This window comes from Lepus europaeus, chromosome 12 (genome assembly GCF_033115175.1).
Source record: "Lepus europaeus isolate LE1 chromosome 12, mLepTim1.pri, whole genome shotgun sequence".
Lineage (NCBI taxonomy): Eukaryota > Metazoa > Chordata > Mammalia > Lagomorpha > Leporidae > Lepus > Lepus europaeus.
Window position 1 is genome coordinate 6,349,042 of NC_084838.1, and position 21,125 is coordinate 6,370,166.

Consider the following 21,125-nt stretch of genomic DNA (forward strand, 5'->3'; position numbering starts at 1 on the left):
GGGCCCCTTCCCTGCCTAGCACTTCTCCCGACCCTCAAAACCATGGTGACTTTTTTTTCCTTTTTGCTAAATCCTCCCTTCCTCCCCACACCCCAGTGGCTCCCCCCCCCCCCAGGAAAACCATGTGGGCTAGCCCCGAGGCTGGGAGGGCCTCCCAGGCTGCCCTTACCTTAGGAAACTGCTCTGCAGGTCCGACCACCAGCAAAATGGTGGGTCTCTTTTCCATGGCCTCGGCCCTTCCGTCCTGCTTCCCCAAAAAGCTTGCCATCTGATCTCCCCGGGCAGGAGCCTGGGTGCCTCTGACTTCGTGGTCATCCCCCTCCCCGGAGCCTTGGCACCCAGCCCCAGGGAAAAAGCCAGACAGAAAGTGCCGCAGCATCTGCAGCATGCCGGCTTCCTCCAGACGCCGCCGCCGGGGACCGCTCACTTTCACGGGCTGTGACCGCAGTGCCCAGGGTCTCTGGCCACACAGCTGCTGGGAAGAGTGGCCCAGGAGTGCTCAGCTGGGAGCTGTGCATGCAGGGGCTGCTCTCTGCTCTTTCAGATTTGCTAGCAGTGCTGTCGTGCGTAGCCTGAGAAGTAGCTCAGTCTAAGGGAGTCTCACTGGCGCTGGCATGGAGGAGAGAGCAGCTGGAGCTTCTTCAGCCAAAACTCACTTCTGCAGGTGGAGGATGATCAACGTTTCCTTTCTAAAGAAAGTGGAGAGCCGATCGCCAGGCAGACCTCTCCGCGAGGCAGAGCAACTTCAGGCTCCAATTATTCAGCTGTCCTCACTCCTCACCGAGCCCAGGACCCAGCATCCAGTCTGCATTCTCACTGCAGCAGGGCGCAGCCAATCGCCTCTGCCGACACTACCGAGTTCATTATCTCCACTGGCACCGGCTCTCCAATCACAGCAGTGGACTTCCTGCTTGCAGACCAAGCTCCAGATGAGGCGCACAGCAGCCCCGGGAGCTCACCATCCCGCAGGAGCCCGACTCTCCACCTGACCGCCGCAGGGCGGGCCCTCACCACTGCACTAAACGCGGTCTACATTCCCTGGCAGCACCTCTAAGATAGCTCTGACTGCTTCCCCTGTTCTCGCACAGTCTCCAGCCCACGCCTAACAATGTGTGCCGGGCCACAGCGACCTCTCCAAGGTCTCCCTCTAGAGGAGCTGCTGGCGTCGGGAGAAAGCCACAGACCTCGCTGCCCCCACTGCCCAGGACCACGCACGGGGTCAGTCTGCAGCCTGAACTGGGGAAATGATTAGGAGTTAAAAGGAACTCATCTTTGGTCATTTAAAAAAAATTAAACTTATCTTTCAGTCTCCTTTTTTACTGAATTTTTAAAAAGGATTTATTTATTTGATAGAGAGGCAGAGAGAGAGATTTTTCCACCCACTGGTTCATTCCCCGAATGGCCACAACAGCCACGTCTGTTCTCATCCAGGCCAAAGTCAGGAGCCAAGAACTTCACCTGGGTCTCCCACATAAGTGGCAGGGGCCCAAGCCCATGGGCCATCACCTGCTGCCTTCCCAGGTACACTAGTAGGGAGCTGGATGAGAAGTGGAGCAGCCAGGGCTTGAACTGTGTTACGAGATTCGGGATGTTGGTATCTTAAGTGGGAGCTAATCCACTGCACCACATTGCTGGCCCTGGCTTATTGCTTTTCTTTCTTTTTTTTTTTTTTTTTTTTTGCAGATAGGGATAGACAGAGAGAGAGAAAGGTCTTCCTTCTGTTGGTTCACCCCCCCGCCCCCCCCAAAAGGCTGCTACAGCAGGCGCTGCGCCAATCTGAAGCCAGGAGCCAGGTGCTTCTTCCTGGTCTCCCATGCGGGCACAGGGGACCAAACACTTGGGCCATCCTCCACTGCCTTCCCGGGCCACAGCAGAGAGCTGGACTGGAAGAGGCGCAGCCGGGACTAGAACCTGACACCCATATGGGATGCTGGCGCCGCAGGCAAAGGATTAGCCAAGTGAGCCACGGCGCTGGCCCCTCATTGCTTTCTTAGAGCAGAAAAACGCAGTGACCATTTATTGTCATCCCATTATTTCAACAATACAAGCACACATACACAAAACATCCGTAAGGAGACTATGAGGACACACACCCCCTCAAACACTGCTGCGGAACAGAAGTCAGTGCAGGCTCTCGGAAGAACAACTCAGCCACCGCTCCCGGCATTCCGAAGCACAAACCCCAGACACGGTGACCGCATTAGGATGCATCCTGCAGCTATACCTGCACGTGTGGGAGGCCATACATATGGATGTGTGTGTATAAAATGAGGATGTTTGTGCATCCTTGTTTATGAAAGGACAACTTTGAGAATAGCTTAGTCATTTTTTGTTAAAAAGTTTTTGAGAGGGAGAAAGAAAAAGCGAGTGCAAGTGGGCATTCCCATCCTTGGTTTAGTCCCCAAACGTATGCAACGGCTGGGACCGAGCAGTGGAAGCTGGGGGCTGGGAACTCAACCCAGGTCTTCCGTGTGGGTGGCAGGAAGCTAGAATCAGGCGCCGGGGTGGGTATGGAACCTGGGCACTCTGCTGTGAGGCAGCCAAAAATCTTACAGGGGCATCGTACACAACTACAGTGCCCTAAGAAACTTGAAAGGAATGAGCACTGTGGTGTAGTGGGTTAAGCCATCGCCTGCAATGTCAGCATCCCATATGGGCACCGGTTTGGGTCCCGGCTGCTCCGCTTCTCATCCAGCTCCCTGCTAATGCTCCTGGGAAAGCAGAAGATGGCCCAAGTGCCTGGATCCCTGTACCCATGTGGGAGACCCTGAAGATGCTCCTGGCTCTCAGCTCTTGGCTTTGGATCGGCACAGCCCTGGCCCTTGCAGCCATTTGGGGAGTGAACCAGCGGATGGAAGACTCTGTTTCTCTGTCTTTCAAATAAATTTTTAAAAAATATTAAACAAGCAAAAAGAGGCCGGCGCCGCGGCTCAATAGGCTAATCTTCCGCCTTGCAGCACCGGCACCCTGGGTTCTAGTTCCGGTTGGGGTGCCGGATTCTGTCCTGGTTGCCCCTCTTCCAGGCCAGCTCTCTGCTGTGGCCCGGGAGGGCAGTGGAGGATGGCCCAAGTGCTTGGGCCCTGCACCCCATGGGAGACCAGGAGAAGCACCTGGCTCCTGGCTTCGGATCAGCACGATGTGCCGGCCGCAGCGGCCATTGGAGGGTGAACCGACAGCAAAAAGGAAGACCTTTCTCTCTGTCTCTCTCTCTCACTGTCCACTCTGCCTGTCAAAATAAATAAATAAATAAATAAACAAACCAAGCAAAAAGAATGAGGCAGCTCTTACTATTATGGGATGACGCAGAATTTGTTAAATGAAGAAAGCAGTGTGCAGAAAACAGGGCGGCAGCGCCGTTCCCATCTCAGCTGTGCGCGTGAACGCACCTCTGCCCAAACTGGACAGAGTCTGGGGCACGCAGGGCCCTCAGGGGTTGGATAGGAGATTGATCCTCACTGAATAGCCTCTCAGATCATGGGAAACTAAGCCATGAGCACACACGACCCAGGCATGCATACATACACAATTACTTAAAAAGCAGGGCCAGCGCCGTGGCTCACTTGGTTAATCCTCCGCCTGCGGCGCTGGCATCCCATATGGGCGCCAGATTCTGTCCCGGCTGCTCCTCTTCCAGTCCAGCTCTCTGCTGTGGCCCAGGAGGGCAGTGGAGGATGGCCCAGGTCCTTGGGCCCTGCACCCGCATGGGAGACCGGGAAGAAGCACCTGGCTCCTGGCTTCGGATTGGCACAGTGCCGGCTGTAGTAGCCATTTGGGGGGTGAACCAACGGAAGGGGGACCTTCCTCTCTGTCTCTCTCTCTCACTGTCTAACTATCTGTCAAATGAAAAAAAAAGATTAAAAAATAAAAAATAAAAAGCAAACAGAAAGCCGAGACAAGGCCCCTAATGGTTGTGCTGAAGGCTGCGCAGCCTGTGGCAGCTGCCCTCTGCTGGATACACCCGACCAGCGTACCCAGAGTCCTGTGTGCCAACTGCAGGGACAGTCTTCGGAGTCAGCCCCAGCTTACCGGCTGTGTGATTCTGGTAAAGTTACATCAGCTGTCTGTGCTTTCCATACCTCTAAGGGCAAAATGTGGATAGTAACAGAACCACGTTTAACCACTAAGTGGGATCATATATAAAGCTTTTAGAGCAGCACTTAGTAACCACTAGCTGGGACAGACTTAAGAGTGGTTAAGTTGCCACTTAGGAAGCCAGCATCCCTAAGTCAGAGTGCCTGGTTTTTGTGTGTGTGTGTGTTTTTTTTTTTTGACAGACAGTGAGAGTGAGTGAGTGAGAGACAGAGAGAGAGAGAAAGAGAGAGAGAGACAAAGAAAGGTCTCCCGTTGGTTCACCCCCCAAATGGCCGCCACGGCTGGAGCTACACCAATCTGAAGCCAGGAGCCAGGTGCTTCCTCCTGGTCTCCCATGTGGATGCAGGGCCCAAGCACCTAGGCCATCCTCCACTGCCTTCCCAGGCCACAGCAGAGAGCTGGTCTGGAAGAGGAGTGAGCGGGACTAGAACCCGGTGCCCATACGGGATGCTGGAGCCTCAGGCGGAGGATTAACCAAGTGAACCACGACGTCGGCCCCAGAGTGCCTGGTTTGAGTCTTGGCTACTCCATTTCTGATCCAGCTCTCTGCTAATGCACCTGTGAAAGTAGTAGATGATGACCCAAGTGCTTGGGCCCCTGTCACCCATGTGGGAGATCTGGATGGAGTTCTTGGTTCCTGGCTTCAGCCTGGCCCAGACATAGCTATCATGGCCATTTGGGGAGTGAACCAGCAGGTGGACAATCTGTCACTTTGCCTTTCTTTTCTTTTCTTTTTTTTAGATTTATTTATTTTATTTGAAAGAGTTACCCAGAGAGAGGAGAGGCAGAGAGAGAGAGAGAGAGAATCTTCCATCCTCTTGTTCATTCCCCAATTGGCCGCAACAGCCGGAGCTGTGCCAATCCGAAGCCAGAAGCTTCTTCCGGGTCTCCCACATGGGTCCAGGAGCCCAAGGACTTGGGCCATCTTCCACTGCTTTCCCAGGCCATAGCAGAGAGCTGGATAGGAAGTGGAGCAGCCGGGACTCAAACCAGCACTCATATGGGATGCCAGCACTGCAGGCAGCGGTTTTACCCCCTACGCCACAGCCCCAATCCCACTCTGCCTTTCAAAGAAATAAATAGAGTAACAGGGATCAACTCAAGTTCCTGCCCATAACAACTGTAAGTCCAGACTAAATGCAGGAAACAATGTTTTCAGGCCATGGGAAGACAGGCAACAGAATAGCATTTCCTGAGCAACATTTTAGCAGTGAGGCAAGTCGTACCATTGCCCCTGCTTCCTGCCTGGACTTCCCCGGCCCCGGGGCCATAGGGCCGAGGGGGAACCCAGGCAGAGCACAGCAGTCCGCCCATGTGGAAGAGAGAGGCTGGGAGGCCAGGGCAGCAGAGGCTGCAAGAAGTGAGGGCTGCTGCGGGCCGGGCTGGAGTCGCAGCCCGTGGGGCAGAGGAGACCACCATCCACAACCAGCTCAGTGCGAAGCTCGTCGTAAAGGGGGCCGGGGACGAAAGCTCAGCCAGTGAGGCGGGCTCGGTGCCATTCTCATCCCACCTGACAGAACAAGCCCCGTGCGGCCGTCTAGTGGGGCTGGGAGCTGGGGGCGTGTGGGCCCCTCAGACACAGGCAGAATGCTCTTCACAAGCAAGCCGTCAGCTGTGGCTGGAAAGCCTGTCTCCAGACCGCCTGGCGTCTCCCCCACCAACAGCTTCTTGTGCTGCATGTGTGACCTTGTGGCTTTCATCATAGCTTCAGGGGGTGTGCAAGGTTTCACCCAGAGCTGGCTGGGGAAGGGGCCGAGCCCCTGGGGAGTCAGACTGGCTCTCGGAGAGCCCGGCTATCTTGTGCGACCCTTGTGGTTTTAAACCATGCCTTTGAGTTAGTTGCCATCTTCTACCCAGAGCTAGCAGGGGGGGCTGAGGCTCTAAGGAGACAGAAAGTCTCCAGGAGACCCCCGCCGTCTCCTTGAGCCCCAAGCCAATCAACATACATACATGAAACCCCTGTCCAATGGACACCCCCCCCCCCGCCATAGGATGAGCCAATGAGCAAACAGTAACGCCTTCAAAACCCAGGACACTTCCTCAACGCAAGCGTCCCACTCGGGCACTCCGCCTGGGCTCCTCTCGGACCAGACGCTTTTTCTGTCGCTTGTCAAATAAAAATTTCTTTTCTGTCTAATAAGTTTCTGCTTCTTAGCAAGTTGTTTCCCAGCTGTTTATTTCTACACTAAGCTGAGGAAAAGAACCCACGAGACTCGCTCCTGCAACCGCCCTCCCCTCTGCAACCAAACCATTCCCCAGTAGCTGCACCCCAGAAAAAGTTCAAGAGCATCCACAGAGGGGCTGGCGCTGTAGCAGCGATTTAAGCCGCTCACTGCCTGAGACGCCTGCGTGCCATGTGAGAGCTGAGTCAAGTCCTGGCCGCTCTGCTTCCGATCCAGCTCCCTGCTAATGCACCTGGGAAGGCAGCAGAGGATGGCCCAGGTGCTTGGGTCCCTGCACCCACCTGGGAGATCTGGATGGAGTTTCTGCTCCTGGGTTCGGCCCAGCCTGCCCTACAACTGTCTTGTAATTTGGGAAGTGAACCAGTAGATGGAACATCTCTCTCCCGCTCTTTGCTTTCTGTTAGTTGCGGCCACTTGGGGCCACTTCTCTTGCTATCATCCAACATTTTAAATCAATTAATAAATCTTAAAAAGGAAAAAAAAAAAGCTCTAATTCAGTACATCACAACCACATTTCTGAAAACCAGTGATAAAGGAAATCCTAAAGGGGGGGGGGGAGACCCATTCCATACAAAAAACAAAGACTGACAGGGGACTTCCTGCCAGACACCGTCCACCCCCACTCCCAAAGAAAGACAATGTCAACTGGAATTCTCTGCCCAGAAAAAGACTGTCAAACACAAAAGCTGAAAGCCTCTGGCATCAGCAGATCAGATCTGCACTACGAGGGATGTCAGAGGAAGCCCTCAGGCACAGGGAAGGCGATCCCAGGTAGACACCTGGATCTGCAGGGAGGAACAGAGCACCAGCGATGGGAATTCTGTGGGTAAATACAGAGGACTTAGTTAAGCACCTTAAATGAGGACACCTGCATGTCCCATCAGAGCGCCAGAGTCCGAGTCCCAGCTCCTCTCTCCATTTCAGTCTCCAGCAATGGGCATTCCGGGGGGCAGCACGTGATGACACAAGCAGTTTCTGCCCTGCTATCCCCGTGTGGGAGAGCCAAGCTCCTGGCTTTGGCCTGGCCCAGGCCCAGATGTCCCCCAAGTATTTAGAGTGAACCAGTACATGGAAGACCACCGTCTCTGCTGTTCTTTCTTTTTCTTTTCTTTCTTTTTTTTGACAGGCAGAGTGGATAGTGAGAGAGAGAGACAGAGAGAAAGGACTTCCTTTGCCGTTGGTTCATCCTCCAATGGCCGCCGCGGCTGGCACACCGCACTGAACCGATGGCAGCAGCCAGGTGCTTCTCCTGGTCTCCCATGGGGTGCAGGAACCAAGCACTTAGGCCATCCTCCACTGCACTCCCTGGCCACAGCAGAGAGCTGGCCTGGAAGAGGGGCAACCGGGACAGGATCCAGTGCCCCGACTGGGACTAGAACCCGGTGTGCCGGCGCTGCAAGGCGGAGGATTAGCCTAGTGAGCCGCGGCGCCGGCCTTCTTTTTCAAGATTAGTTATTTGAAAGGCACAGTTAGAGAAGAAGGGAGGGAGGGCTATCTTCTACAGCTGGTTCACCCCCCAAATGGATGTGATGTAGGCAGGCAGAGGATAAACTAGGTTTGAGAGCTGGAAGGCCACGCGTTCACCATGCCCTATGTGATCTCATGTCCCTACCAGACCCCACCTGTACACCCACCCGCCCATTAGGCTGCATAACCACGCCCTTTGGAAGTAGAGAAAAGACCCCTCCCTTATTGCCCTAGCTGCCTTGTTGCCCACGCCTTCGGGGCACATGGCCTAGTTGAAATCGGACATGACCCCCTAAAATCTACACTGAAATGTGGCCCCTTAAGTTTCCCAGAAGTGCTGTCTGGGCGCCACATGTGCTACCGGAATTTGGGGTGCCACATGATTTCACCACAAGCTTATTAATAAATCCCCAATATTAATAAGCCCAAGGGGGTTCTTGCCTAATATTTAGAGAAGAATTCTAAATACTGGCACAAATGAGGCAGCAGGGTATATTTTATGCTTTTATTTAGTAAGAAAGATGCATAGGAGAGTGAGAGCTTTATTTAAGAGAGAGGTGAATAGGGGTTCATACCGAGCACCAGGACCCAGCCACAAGGAAGAGCATCTAGGCCTGTATCTGGGCCAGGAAGCCTAGGGCGCGTGGCCCCACACGCCCTGGAGGTGCAGGGCTACAGCAAGCCCGCCTCCTGGCAAGAGTCCCCGGCTTTTAACCTACTTCCAAAGGGGAGTGGTTAATTAACCTGATTGGCTGGTGGTCACCCAGGTGTGGCCAGGTAGGGGGATGAGGCCACACAGGAGCATGGTGAAGGTATCAGGTAGGGCGTGAAGTCACACAGGGGTGTGGTGAAGGCATGGTCTTCCAGCTCACAAATCTAATCAATTTTAGCCTGTACGCCTGCCTAGTTCACAGTGGCCTGCTCCCTGCCTTCACCGTGGCCTAGTGGCCTGCTCCCTGCCTTCACCTTGGCCTAGTGGCCTGCTCCCTGCCTTCACTTCGCCGCTCACTAAGCTACTTGTGATGCAAACGCTTGCTCCATGTGCCTCCTCTAAATGAAGCCCTCACTCTCCAGCGCATTTCTCTCACTGAATAAAATCCGTAAAGCTTACCATGTTGTCTGGTCTATTTGAGCCAGTCTTCAGAATATTCAGTATTCTCTGAATACGTGGCAAGAGCCGACAAGCTTATTAATACTGAAAAATTATTAATAAGCAGGACGGTATCAGATGCAATGGCGGGAGCCGGGCCAAGCTGAAGCCAGGAGCCAGGAACTCCATCTGGGTCTCCCACACGGGAAGCAGGGACTCAAGCACTCAGCCATCACCTGCTAGTTCTTAGGTGCATTACCAGGGAGCTGGGTTGGAAGCAGAGCAGCCGGGACCTGGGATGGGGTGGGAGCAGGGGAGTCCCCGGAGGCAGCGTAACCTGCTGCTCCACAACGCCCAGTCCTGTTGTGGGTTTGCAGCACCTCTAGAAGTAAGACCTAGGAGAACCATAGCTCAAGGGCAGGGAGAAGAGAAGTGAAAATATAGTTTAGGCTCCATGTAAAGCCGCGTAACATCAGCTGAAGTAGGCTGTGATAAGTTAAAGACATATACGATACTTTCTACAGCAATCAGATTAATAATTAGATAATAAGCCAACAAGGGACATAAAATGGAATCACAAATAAAACTCACTGGAGGCCAGCGCCGCGGCTCACTAGGCTAATTCTCCACCTGCGGCACCAGCACCCCGGGTTCTAGTCCTGGTTGCTCCTCTTCCAGTCCAGTTCTCTGCTGTGGCCCGGGAGTGCAGTGGAGGATGGCCCAAGTGCTTGGGCCCTGCACCCGCATGGGAGACCAGGAGGAAGCACCTGGCTCCTGGCTTTGGATCAGTGCAGTGCGCCGGCCGCAATGCTCTGGCTGTAGTGGCCACTTAGGGGGGGTGAACCAACAGAAATGGAAGACCTTTCTGTCTCTCTCTCTCTAACTCTGCCTGTCCAAAAAAACAAACAAACAAACAAAACCAAAAAACCTCAGTGGACCCAAAAGAAGGCAAAAAGAGAGGAACAGGGAACAAAGAACAGAATGAACCCAACAGCAGCTGGTGTGAATGGGCTCGGCAGCCCACTGGGAACACAGAGGCCTCAGACGATGAAACAGCAACACCTGACTGACCACAGGTCACAGGAGGGCCACAAGCAGGCTCACCGTAACAGGCAAAGGAAACATTCACCAGTTAACACCAAGCAAAAGAAAACTGCAGTGGCTACAGATCAGGAAGAGAGGATCAATTCATCACAAAAATGGGATCAATTTATCAAGAGGATGGAACCACCCTAAATGTTTCAGGGAGCTCCAAAATGAAGCAAACGCAAACCACGCAAGGAAAAGGAGACAAATCCACAGTTACAGTCGGGTTACAACCAGAGCCACACCATCAAGCACCTTGGCCCACACGTTTGTCAACACCCCAAGAGCGGGACAATACACACTCTCAAATGCACTAACACAGCTCGGCTCAGAAATACTTCTCCAGACCAGGGCAGACCCAGCCCCACGCTCTGCACCCCCAGCCAGGTCCCCGCCAGGCTCAGCCCCTTGGTGGTGCCCTGGGGCAGGCGGTTTGAGACAGGGGCCCTCTGTTTTGTTTTGTCATTTTTATTATTAACTCAAACCTGTTGACTTGCACAGTTCCCTTCCTCACCTGGAGGAGCAAGGCCCCGGTGCTGTCTTTACTCCTGGGGACGGGGTGAGGCCCTGGACTCCCCACCCCAGGGCTGCAGGGGCGCGGCCGGACTTGGAGGCCATGGTGTGTGGAGCTCCAGCCAGAGGGCCATTGAGGACCTCATGAGAACCAAGCCACCCCTCGTCGGCCCCGCCTCCCTGGAGCCCCGCCCCCGCTCCTGGGGCTCTGCTCTCCTCCCCCACCCTGGGCAGGGACAGAATAAGTGTTTGTACGGATTAAAAACAAACAAAAAACCACTTCTCCATAAATTGAAAATATTCAGCTCATACAAAGTATGTTTTTTGACCACAGCAGAATTAACTTAGAAATCAATTTAAGAATGATACTGGAAAATACCTAAATATTTGGACAACTAAATAACACAAATCTAAACAATTCAAGTCTCAGGGCCCCCGATGTGGCGGGGATTAACGTCCTGGCCTGAAGCGCTGGCATCCCATATGGGTGCCAGTTTGAGACCGGGCTACTCCACTTCCGATCCAGCTCTCTGCTATGGCCTAGGAAAGCAGTAGAAGATGGCCCAAGTCCTGGGGCCCCTGCACCCACGTGAGAGACCCAGAGGAAGCTCCTGGCTCCCGGCTTCGGATCAGCACAGCTCCAGCCGTCGCGGCCAATCGGAGAGTGGACCAGCAAATGGAAGACCTCTCTCTCTCTCTCTCTCTCTCTCTCTCTGCCTCTCCTTCTCTCTCTGGGTAACTCTGACTTTTGAATAAATAAATCTTTAAAAAAATAATTCAAGTCTCAAGGAAGAAATCAAAAGGGGAGAGCGAATTTTATTTTATTATTTTTAAAGAGCTCTGCTTTCCCAGGCGCATTAGCAGGGAGCTGGCTCAGAGAGGAGCAGTCGGGACTGGAACCGGTGCCCTGCTCTGAGAGGCTGGCACGGCCAGCAGCACCACAACCCCAGCCCCACTGCCGATGTTTTCCTGTTACAACGCTTCCTGTATGTGTGATTTCCTCATGGGCTAGGAGCGCACCTGTATCCTTGTGTCACAGCATCACCTGACAGACCGCCCAGCTCTGGGTGACATGTCCGTAAGACGGCTCCAGTCACACTTAGCCAAGTCCAGGGACACGGCTGGAAGCACAGCCCTCCTGGGACCAACAGACTCTGGTTCCGAGGGCAGCCACCTGTGGAAGCGGCCCACTCTGCCAGGAGGAATCCAGAAAACAGACCTGATGGAGCAGTGTGCGCCTGCGATCCGCGGAAGGGACCTCCAGTGGGAAGCACCTCAAGGAACCACCCTGGGAATAAAGGCCCCAGAGCACCCAGGACAATGGGACAGTCCTGCGGGGGTTCCCCAGCAACACCCCAGCCAGCTCCTGCGGGGACCCCAAGCAACCCAAGCAGCCTCCCACCCGTTCAATGCCCCAGCACCTATCTCAGCACTACTGGTAACCTTTAGAGACCTGTCACAGAACCGTGAACGCTCTTTTTAACTGAAAATTGAAAAGCGCAGCCAGGGTCCGTCTGACAGAGAGCCTCACCGGTTTGGTCACAGGACTGGTTCCGCCAAATCGGCCCGCAGGGAAGACCCTTTCCACACACCCAGAGTCAGATCTGTGAACGGCTGTGACCGTCACCGTGAGCAGAAGCAAAGCCCTCAGAGGTGCTCAAGCCAGAGACGGGCGAGGGGCCGTGCTCACCGTCTGTCACCTCTCAGTGGGGACAGGAGGCAGCGGCTAGGAGGATCTCTCAGCTGCTGTGACGGTGGCACAGCGTAGCAGGAGAACTTCTGTCTCCGCCGAGATCAGTCTGAACGCCTGCTCGGACCCTGGCCTAGGCCGCCCTTCGGGAACTCCAGGGTGAGGCAGGGCGCTGTCTCCTCCGGCCAGCCACTCGGCCCCAGCCACTGCGGCACTGAGGGAGACCCAACTGCGGTGGGGAGAAAGCTGAAATCCCCTGACCTACTTTCATTTCGGGAAGTAAAACCTAGCTTTGGGCAGAACTTGAAGAAAACCCCTGTAGGACAGTGAAGAGCCCGACCACAGGGAAAACACTCTGTCCCCAACGGCTGCCTCTTCCTGGGGAAGCCAGGGCTCCTCCAGGACCCAAGGTCAAGGGCAATGCCTGTAACAGAGACGTCTTTTTCTTGTCTCTACAACAGTCAGCGGTGTACAGCATTAACCCAGATTTCTGAGGCAGGAGTCTAAACTGCTACAATTTCTCTTCATTTTCTGCTCTTAGAGGGACGTGATTCTCCTTTGGATTAGATCTGTAGGAGGTGAACGAGATGGGCTGAGCCTGGTACTGAGGTTAGCAAGTAAAAACCCTAGGACATGGGGCCGCCGCCTGTGGCACAGACACCCCACTTGGGCGCTGGTTCAAGTCCCAGCTGTACCACTTCCCATCCAGCTCCCTAATGCACCTGGGAAAGCAGTGGAAGATGGCCCAAGTGCTTGGGCTCCTGCACCCGCGTGGGAGATCCGGATGAAGCTCCTGGTTTCGGCCTGACCCAGCCCTGGCCACTGAGGCCATCTGGGGGTTGAACCGACAAATGGAGGATCTCTCTCACTCTGACTTAGAAATATATAAATAAATATACCTAAAAAAAAAAAAGACCACACACTGATTTCAGGGCGGTATCAAAAGCAGGTGGCTTGAATCAGTGCAAGCTTCACTCCCCCTGAGGCTCTGAGTTTCATGACCCCTGCAAACTCCCCCCCCCCCCCCACAGCTGGTTGGGGTTAACCCCAGGTGAGTAACAAAAACTGGTTTAAACCAACCCAGTTTAATTGCTAGGCAAATCACTCACTCCTAAATTGACCTTTCTCTCTCTTTTAAAAGATTTTATTATTTGGGCCGGTGCCGTGGCTCAACAGGCTAATCCTCCGCCTTGCGGCGCCGGCACACCGGGTTCTAGTCCCGGTTGGGGCGCTGGATTCTATCCCGGTTGCCCCTCTTCCAGGCCAGCTCTCTGCTATGGCCCAGGAAGGCAGTGGAGGATGGCCCAAGTGCTTGGGCCCTGCACCCCATGGGAGACCAGGAGAAGCACCTGGCTCCTGGTTTCGGATCAGCGCGATGCGCCAGCTGCAGCAGCCATTGGAGGGTGAACCAATGGCAAAAGGAAGACCTTTCTCTCTCTCTCTCACTATCCACTCTGCCTGTCAAAAAAAATAAAAGATTTTATTATTTGAAAGGCAGAATTAGAGAGAGCCAGCTTCCATTCATGGGCTCACTCCACAAATGGCCACAAGGGCTGGGGCTGGGCCAAGCGGAAGCCAGGAGCCTGGACTCTATCCGGGTCTCCTGTGTGAGTGGCAGGGCCCTGAGCACTTGAACCGTCTTCTGCTGCTTCGCCAGGCACAATAGCAGGGAGCTGCATCGGAAGTGGAGCAGCCAGGAATTGAACTAGCACCCACACAGGATGTCAGCATTGAAGGTGGCGGCTTAACCTACAGGGCCAGGACGCCAGCCCCTCCCTGGCATTCTATTTGCTACAATCTCTTCTCTTACCTAAAGAAGGACAGATCTGGGGTAAGCAATTCAGTGGCTAAAACATTCTTCTGAATGGCTTGTTCCGGCCTGGCCCACCCTGCCCAGCTGTGTGGTGTCTGCTTCCGCAGCAGTGGGTAGGGGGTTTCATACCTGGTCCTGCGCATCCCCTGCCGTCTTCACACAACACAGAGCAAGAGCTGGGGAGGGCGAAGCTTGCACTGACTCAGGGGATCTCTGAAACCAGTCTCCCAGACCGCGCACCTGGCTTCCAGTCCTGGCTCAACTCCCAGCTCCAGCTCTCTGCTGATGCTCACCCAGGTGACAGTTCAAGTACTTGGGTCCCTGCCAGCCATGTGGGAGCCCTGGCCGGCCCAGCCTCAGCAGCTGTTGGGGACAGTGAACCAGCCTTTCTGCCTCTCAAATAAATAAAAATAAATTTAAAACAGCATTTAAAAAAAAGGATAAGTTTTGATGCAAAAAACCCCTTGAAGTCCATGCAGTTTTTCCATGAAGATTTTTTTTTTTTTGAAGACTGCTTGTACAAGAAATGAATGAAAGAAGAAAAAAAGTCTCTCTGACCTGCAAAATGTGGGAACTGAACTGGACACACCTTGTAGTTCCACCCTCCTATGGATTCAAACTCAACCCAAAGGCTCTAACTAGAAGCATCAACAGGGTGTCAGGCACATGGGATGAGGAAATGGCCACCAAGTTTGGCTAAGGTGGACACTGGTTGGTTTTAACCCACACCACTATTCAACTGTGTCACAACTACAATCAAGGACTTAGCTGAGCTTGGGCTTATTCTTGGTGATCTCAGCTACCCTGTCTCCAAGTCTTCACACTGTTATTATTTCAATGGCTTACAAAAAAGGGGCCGGTGCTGTGGTGCAGCAGATTAATGCCCTGGCCTGAAGTGCCGGCACCCCATATGGGCGCCGGTTCGAGTCCCGGCTGCTCCTCTCCCGATCCAGCTCTCTGCTATGGCCTGGGAAAGCAATGGAAGATGGCCCAAGTCCTTGGGACCCTGCACTCGCGTGGGAGACCCAGAGGAAGCTCCTGGCTCCTGGCTTTGGATCGGCGCAGCTCTCGCTGTTGCAGCCATCTGGGGAGTGAACCAGCGGATGGAAGGCCTCTCTCTCTCTAACTCTACCTGTCAAATAAATAAATCTTTAAAAAAAAAAAAAAGGTGTATTTATTTGAAAAAGAGATCATCCATCCGCTGGTTCACTCCCCAAATGGCCACAATGGCCAAGACTGGGGCCAGGCAGAAGTTAGGAGCCTGGAGCTCCATCCAGGTCTCCAATGTGGGTTCAGGTACCCAAGCGTTTGGGCCATCTTCCGCTGCTTTCCCAGGTGCATTAGCAGGGAGCTGGATCGGAAGCAGAGCAGCCAGGATTGGAACTGGTGCTCATTTGGGATGCTGGCGCCTGTGGTAGGCTTAACCCACTGCACCATGACACTGGCCTCATCTCAGTGATCTGTGAGGGTTCTGGTAGAGTCCACCAGGCTCTAGTGGAGGAGGAAAGGGAGCAGGAGGGCTGGAGAAAAGGCAGGGGGCTAGGCCGGAGGGACAACAAGTGAAGCTTCCAGTACCAGCAGGAGCAAGGACAGCCACCACCATCGCATGTCTCCACCACCCCTGCTGGACAGGAGCCAGGACTCAGCTCCTCCTCAATCCTCCTGGAAGACCCAGCCAGGGCGGAGCAGGTAAGCAGCTACTCTGGCCTGGTAGTCATGCATGTGCTTTACAGGAAGATGCTTCTTTAAGACAACACCTTCTTCTTCTTTTTTTTTTTTTTTTTTTTGACAGGCAGAGTGGATAGTGAGAGAGAGAGACAAGTGAGAGAGACAGACAGAGAGAAAGGTCTTCCTTTTTGCCGTTGGTTCACCCTCCAATGGCCACTGCAGCCGGCGCATCACGCTGATCCGAAGCCAGGAGCCAGGTGCTTCTCCTGGTCTCCCATGCGGGTGCAGGGCCCAAGGACTTGGGCCATCCTCCACTGCCTTCCCGGGCCATAGCAGAGAACTGGCCTGGAAGAGGGGCAACCGGGATAGAACCTGGTGTGCCGGCGCCGCAAGGCGGAGGATTAGCCTGTTAAGCCACGGCGCCGGCCGACAACACCTTCTTTTCAGGCCTCTTACGTACCTGTTGCTGCTTCCTGAGCACCATCCGGGCCTTAAAATGCTGAGTCGACTTACGCACGGATATGCCATTGTCATACACTGTGATAATAACTATGATGATGTCTGAAAAGTATCTGGGGGGCGGTGCTGTGGTGTAGTGGGTAGAGCCACCGCCTGCGGTGCTGCTATCCCATACGGACGCTGGTTCAAGTCCTGGCTGCCCCACTTCTGATTCAGCTCTCTGCTATGGCCTAGGAAAACGTGGAGGATGGCCCAAGTCCTTGGACCCCTGCACCCACATGGGAGACCCAGAGGAACTCCTGGCTTCAGATCGGCACAGCTCCAGCAGTTGCAGCCATCTAGGGAGTGAACCAGCGGATGGAAGACCTCTCTCTGCCTCTGCCTCTCAAATAAATACATAAATCTTTAAAAAAAAAAAAAAATCTTCCCAATGTCTACAAGGCCCAGGCTTCCCACAACCGACCTCTGGCTCCCAGACCCCTTTGGCTTGCCACAGGCCGCGCTCACTGGACGCTGTGAACCCTTTATTACCATGTCCTCAGACTACATCTCATTTTTCATCAAGCAAACTGGGGGCAATAAGTAGATGCTTCTAACGCACTGTGAAAATCTCATTTTCAGAGTCTAGGGGGAGAAGCCACCTGGGGAACTCTTAGATGTCAGGCCCTGTACTAGACTCTCTGGGCTCCATCTCAGGAAATCCTCACCACTCAGGGTGGCGATGAGTCATCTGCTCAAGCTACAGCTACCAAGCCACAGAAACAACCTTTGAACCCGGGTCGCATACCATCCAAGTCACCCCCTTAGCATGTAATGACCCAGTGGTTTCCAGCGTCATCGTGGGACCATCACCACAGGCAAATTGTGAACATTTTCATGTTCTCAAGAACCCCTACCAGCTTGGATTCTGTCCCGGTTGCCCCTCTTCCAGTCCAGCTCTCTGCTGTAGCTGGGAAGGCAGTGGAGGATGGCCCAAGTGCTTGGGCCCTGCACCCGCAGGGAAGACCAGGAGGAAGTACCTGGCTCCTGGCTCTGGATGGGCGCGGGTAAAGCTGCTGCCTGCGATGTCAGCATCCCACATGGGCGCTGGCTCGCGTCCCGGCTGCTCCACTTCCGATCCAGCTTCCTACTAATGCTCCTGGGAAAGTAGTGGAAGATGGCCCAAGTGCTTGGACCCATGCACACATATGGGAGACCCAGAAGAAACTCCTGGCTCCTGGCTTCAGCCTGGCCCATCCCTGGTTGTTGCAGCAATTTTGGGAGCAAACCAGCATTTGGAAAATCTCTCTTTGTCTCTCCCTCTAACTCTGTCTTTCAAATAAATAAAATAGATCTTCCCCACCCCCACCTAGAAGGATCCACTATTGCACGGTCTTTTTTGGGCAGGACATTCTGTACTGTTAGTTCCCAGGCCTCAGTAGAGGAAGCTTTAAAATGGGTGGATTGCACATCGTGTGAGGAGTAGCAGCAGAGATTACAGGCAGGTACAACAGCAGGTTTTCGGATACTTAAAGAGCCCCTGGTGGGGCTGGCGCTGTGGCATGGCAGGTAAGGCTGCCGCCTGCGGTGCCGGCATTCCATATGGGCTTCAGTTTGGGTCCTGGCTGCTCCGCTTCTGATCCAGCTCTCTGCTGTGGCCTGGGAGGGGAGTGGAGGATGGCCCGGGTCCTGCACCCACAGTGGGGGGGGGGCAGAGGAGGCTCCTGGCTTCAGATCAGCCCAGCACTGGCCAATGTGGCAGGTTAGGGGGTGAACCATCAGATGGAGGACCTCTCTCTCTGCCTCTACCTGTCTGTAACTCTGCCCTTCAAGCAAATAAACAAATAAATATTAAAAAAAAAAAAAAAAAAAAGGCTGGTGCCATGGCTTAACAGGCTAATCCTCCGCCTTGCAGTGCCGGCACACCGGGTTCTAGTCCCGGTTGGGGCGCCGGATTCTGTTCCGGCTGCCCCTCTTCCAGGCCAGCTCTCTGCTGTGGCCCGGGAGTGCAGTAGAGGATGGCCCAAGTGCCTGGGCCCTGCACCCGCATGGGAGACCAGGAGAAGCACCTGGCTCCTGGCTTCGGATCAGCCTGATGTGCCAGCCGCAGCGGCCATTGGAGGGTGAACCAACGGCAAAAAGGAAGACCTTTCTCTCTGTCTCTCTCTCTCACTATCCACTCTGCCTGTCAAAAAAAAAAAAAAAAAAAAGAGCCCCTGGGTCACTTCTCTGTGTTGACCGTGAAGGTACAAAGTACAAGGACAGCGGATTTCAGATCACTGAAAACTAAAGACCCTGCCCCCATTAGGTCCACAAGGCACTGGTCTGGAAGACGGATGTAGAACTGGTGGGAGGCGTGATGACTGATAACCGGGGACTCTACCAAGACCAACCATAAGATTCCACCAAATGCACAACAGCACAAAAGAAACGGCTGCCGACAAGAAGTCGGGGCGGGTGGCTGGGACACACTGGGAGCCGCAGGCACGCCACACCAGAGTGCCTGCGTTCAGTTCCCAGCTCCACTCCATCAGCTTCCTGCTGATGTGTACTCTGGGAGGCTGCAGACGGCTGTTACATGGATTCTTGCAAATCGTGGGGAGACCTGGGTGGAGTTCCCAGCCCCTGGGCATTTGGGAATCAACCAGCAGATGGGAATTTTGTTCACTGCACCTATATTTAGTCGGATTAGAAAAATATCTGCATCTCTCACTCCCTATGGTTTCTGGGAGACCTCAACAATGACTGAGCATCAAAGCATATCCGACTGAGGCCCCAGACGGGACGGACCCCAGCACAGCCTTACTCATGTCGGTACCTGATGCCACCTTCCCAAACTATCAACTCATTAAAAAGAAAATCTTTGTAGTTGACTTCATGGGCTTACCATGACTTTGAGCCAGGAACTAATTTTGCAATAATCATTTGATCACACAATCATTTAATCTATGAACTCAATCCAGGTGGCAAGTAGCACTTTTCCTTGCCTACTGGGCCATTACACTATTCTAATGCTGTCTATTTCTTTCTTTGAAAAAGGCTTTTTTTTTTCTGTAGACCATCTCATCTAAGACTGGCTATTTTGGCAAACACCCTCCCCCATAAATGGTCAAACATTTAAAAGGTATACAGTTCAAAAGTACTTTCCGCTTAAGCAATACCAGTTTGACATTAGTGATCTTCCATTCAACCATTCCAGCCAACAGGGGTTGCCTCACGTTTACACCCTGCAAGGTCAAGGAGAGACAGGGCAGGCTGGGTTCCCAGTCTTTGATGGGGAAAGCTCTGATGATCTTCAGACTGAAGACGTTTTTGGGAAAGGTTTGGTTCTAAATATATCACTTCTTACCTTTCTCGGGCTCACCCAAAGTCTAGGTCTGGCATTCTTTTTTTAGGAAGATTGAATTTGGGGGCAAGCGCTGTGGCGTAGTGGGTAAAGCCAGCGCCTGCAGTGCCAACATTCCATCCTATATGGGCACCAGTTCAAGTCCTGGCTGCTCTACTTCCAATCCAGCTCTCTGCCATGGCCTTGGTAAAGCAGCAGAAGATGGTCCGAGTGCTTGGGCCCCTGTACTCCCGTGGGAGACCCAGAAGATGCTCCTGGCTCCTGGCTTCAGATCGGCACAGCTCCGGCCGTTGCAGCAAATTGGGAAGTGAACCAGCGGATGGAAGACATCTCTCTCTCTGCCTCTCCTTCTCATTCTATGTAACTCTGCCTTTCAAATAAATAAATAAATCTTAAAAAAATATATTTATTTGAAAGGCAGAGTTTACAGAGAGAGAAAGAGGGAGACATGGGGAGAGACAGATATTCCATCTGCTGGTTTACTACTAAAATAACTTTAATGGCTGGAGCTGGGCTGATCCGAGGCCAGGAGCCAGGAGCTTATTCCAGGTCTCCCACGTGGGAGGCAGGGGCCCAGGGACTTGGGCCATCTTCTGCTGCTTTCCCAGGCCATAGCAGAGAGCTGGATCGGAAGTGGAATAGCTGGGTTTCAAACTGGCGCCCATATGGGATGTCAACATCACAGGCGGTGGCATTACCTGTTATGCTACAATACCTACCAGCCCCTCTTTTTTTTTTTTTTTTTTTAAGGCTTTATTTTATATATTTGAAGGACTGAGTTAGAGAGAAGAGAAAGCTTCCACCTGTTGGTTCACTCCCCAAATGTCTGCAACAGCTGGGGCTTGGCCAGGTTGAAGCCAGGAGCCAGAAACTCCATCTGGGTCTCCCACATTGGGTGGCAGGGGCCCAAGCATCCGGGTCTTCTTCCACTGCTTTCCTAGGCACATTAGCAGGAAACTGGATTGGAAGGAGGGCATTCGGGACTCGAACCAGCGCTCCTATATGGGGTGCTGCTATTGCAGGGACGTCCTCTTCATCTTCCTCAGAAACAAGGCAGAATTAACGAGGGGCTGGAGCGGTCCCCTAGGGGGTCTAGTGACCTTGGAGGCTGTTTCGTGTTCCTGGCCCTGTGGAATGGGGTAAAGGCATTCTACTGCACTGCCCACTTCCCAGAGTCACCCCAGGGGGCCCGCAAACCCACAGGGCCTTAGCCGGAAGCCACCGTGAGCAGGACGGACACCTGGAGAGCCTGCTGTTTACACACAGCCCAGCCTGCCTGCTTCCTATAATTGGCTAAACTATGTTTTCAATTTGTTTTAAGACAAAGAGTTTGCTTGGTCACATGAAAATGCCTTAAATAGGCGATGCTGTAATTACCCGGCTGAGTCTCCGAAGCCGAGCCGGGCCAGCATGCTTTGCTTTCCTTTCCTCGGCCAACCCTTCCCTTCTTTTGTCCCAGGATTGGTTTCTTCCTCTCCTGCCCTTCACAAAGAAAATCCCCCTGGCTGGCTGCCCGGGGCTTCTCTGCCCACTTCCATCTTAAGTCATTTTTCCCCCCTCTGAGAGTCTCAGCCTCTTCTGAAATCAAGACAGTGAAACTTGCGGTTCATCGTTAAAGAAAACTTGGCCCCAGGCACTTAGAAGGAGCCCGAGGGTCCGTGGAGTCACGTGGCCTGGGTTTCCGCCTCACTCCAGCTGACTCCTGTGGGATCTCAAATGTTTCCCACGGGGCAGGGCAC

General features: G+C 53.6%; 1 protein-coding gene across 2 annotated transcripts in view; it reads right to left on the reverse strand.

Annotated features, from left to right (window-relative positions):
• Positions 1–21,125, reverse strand: part of SLC25A25 (solute carrier family 25 member 25) — a 39,606-nt gene that overhangs the window by 16,274 nt on the left and 2,207 nt on the right. Inside the window, exon 1 of one of the 2 annotated variants that reach the window (XM_062207478.1) lies at positions 170–778. The exons of the other annotated variant lie outside the window; for it this stretch is intronic. Coding sequence (XP_062063462.1) covers positions 170–388 — 219 coding nt within the window. The 5' untranslated portion in view covers positions 389–778. Of the gene's footprint in view, positions 1–169; positions 779–21,125 lie in introns of those variants that run through there. 2 annotated transcript variants of the gene reach the window in all.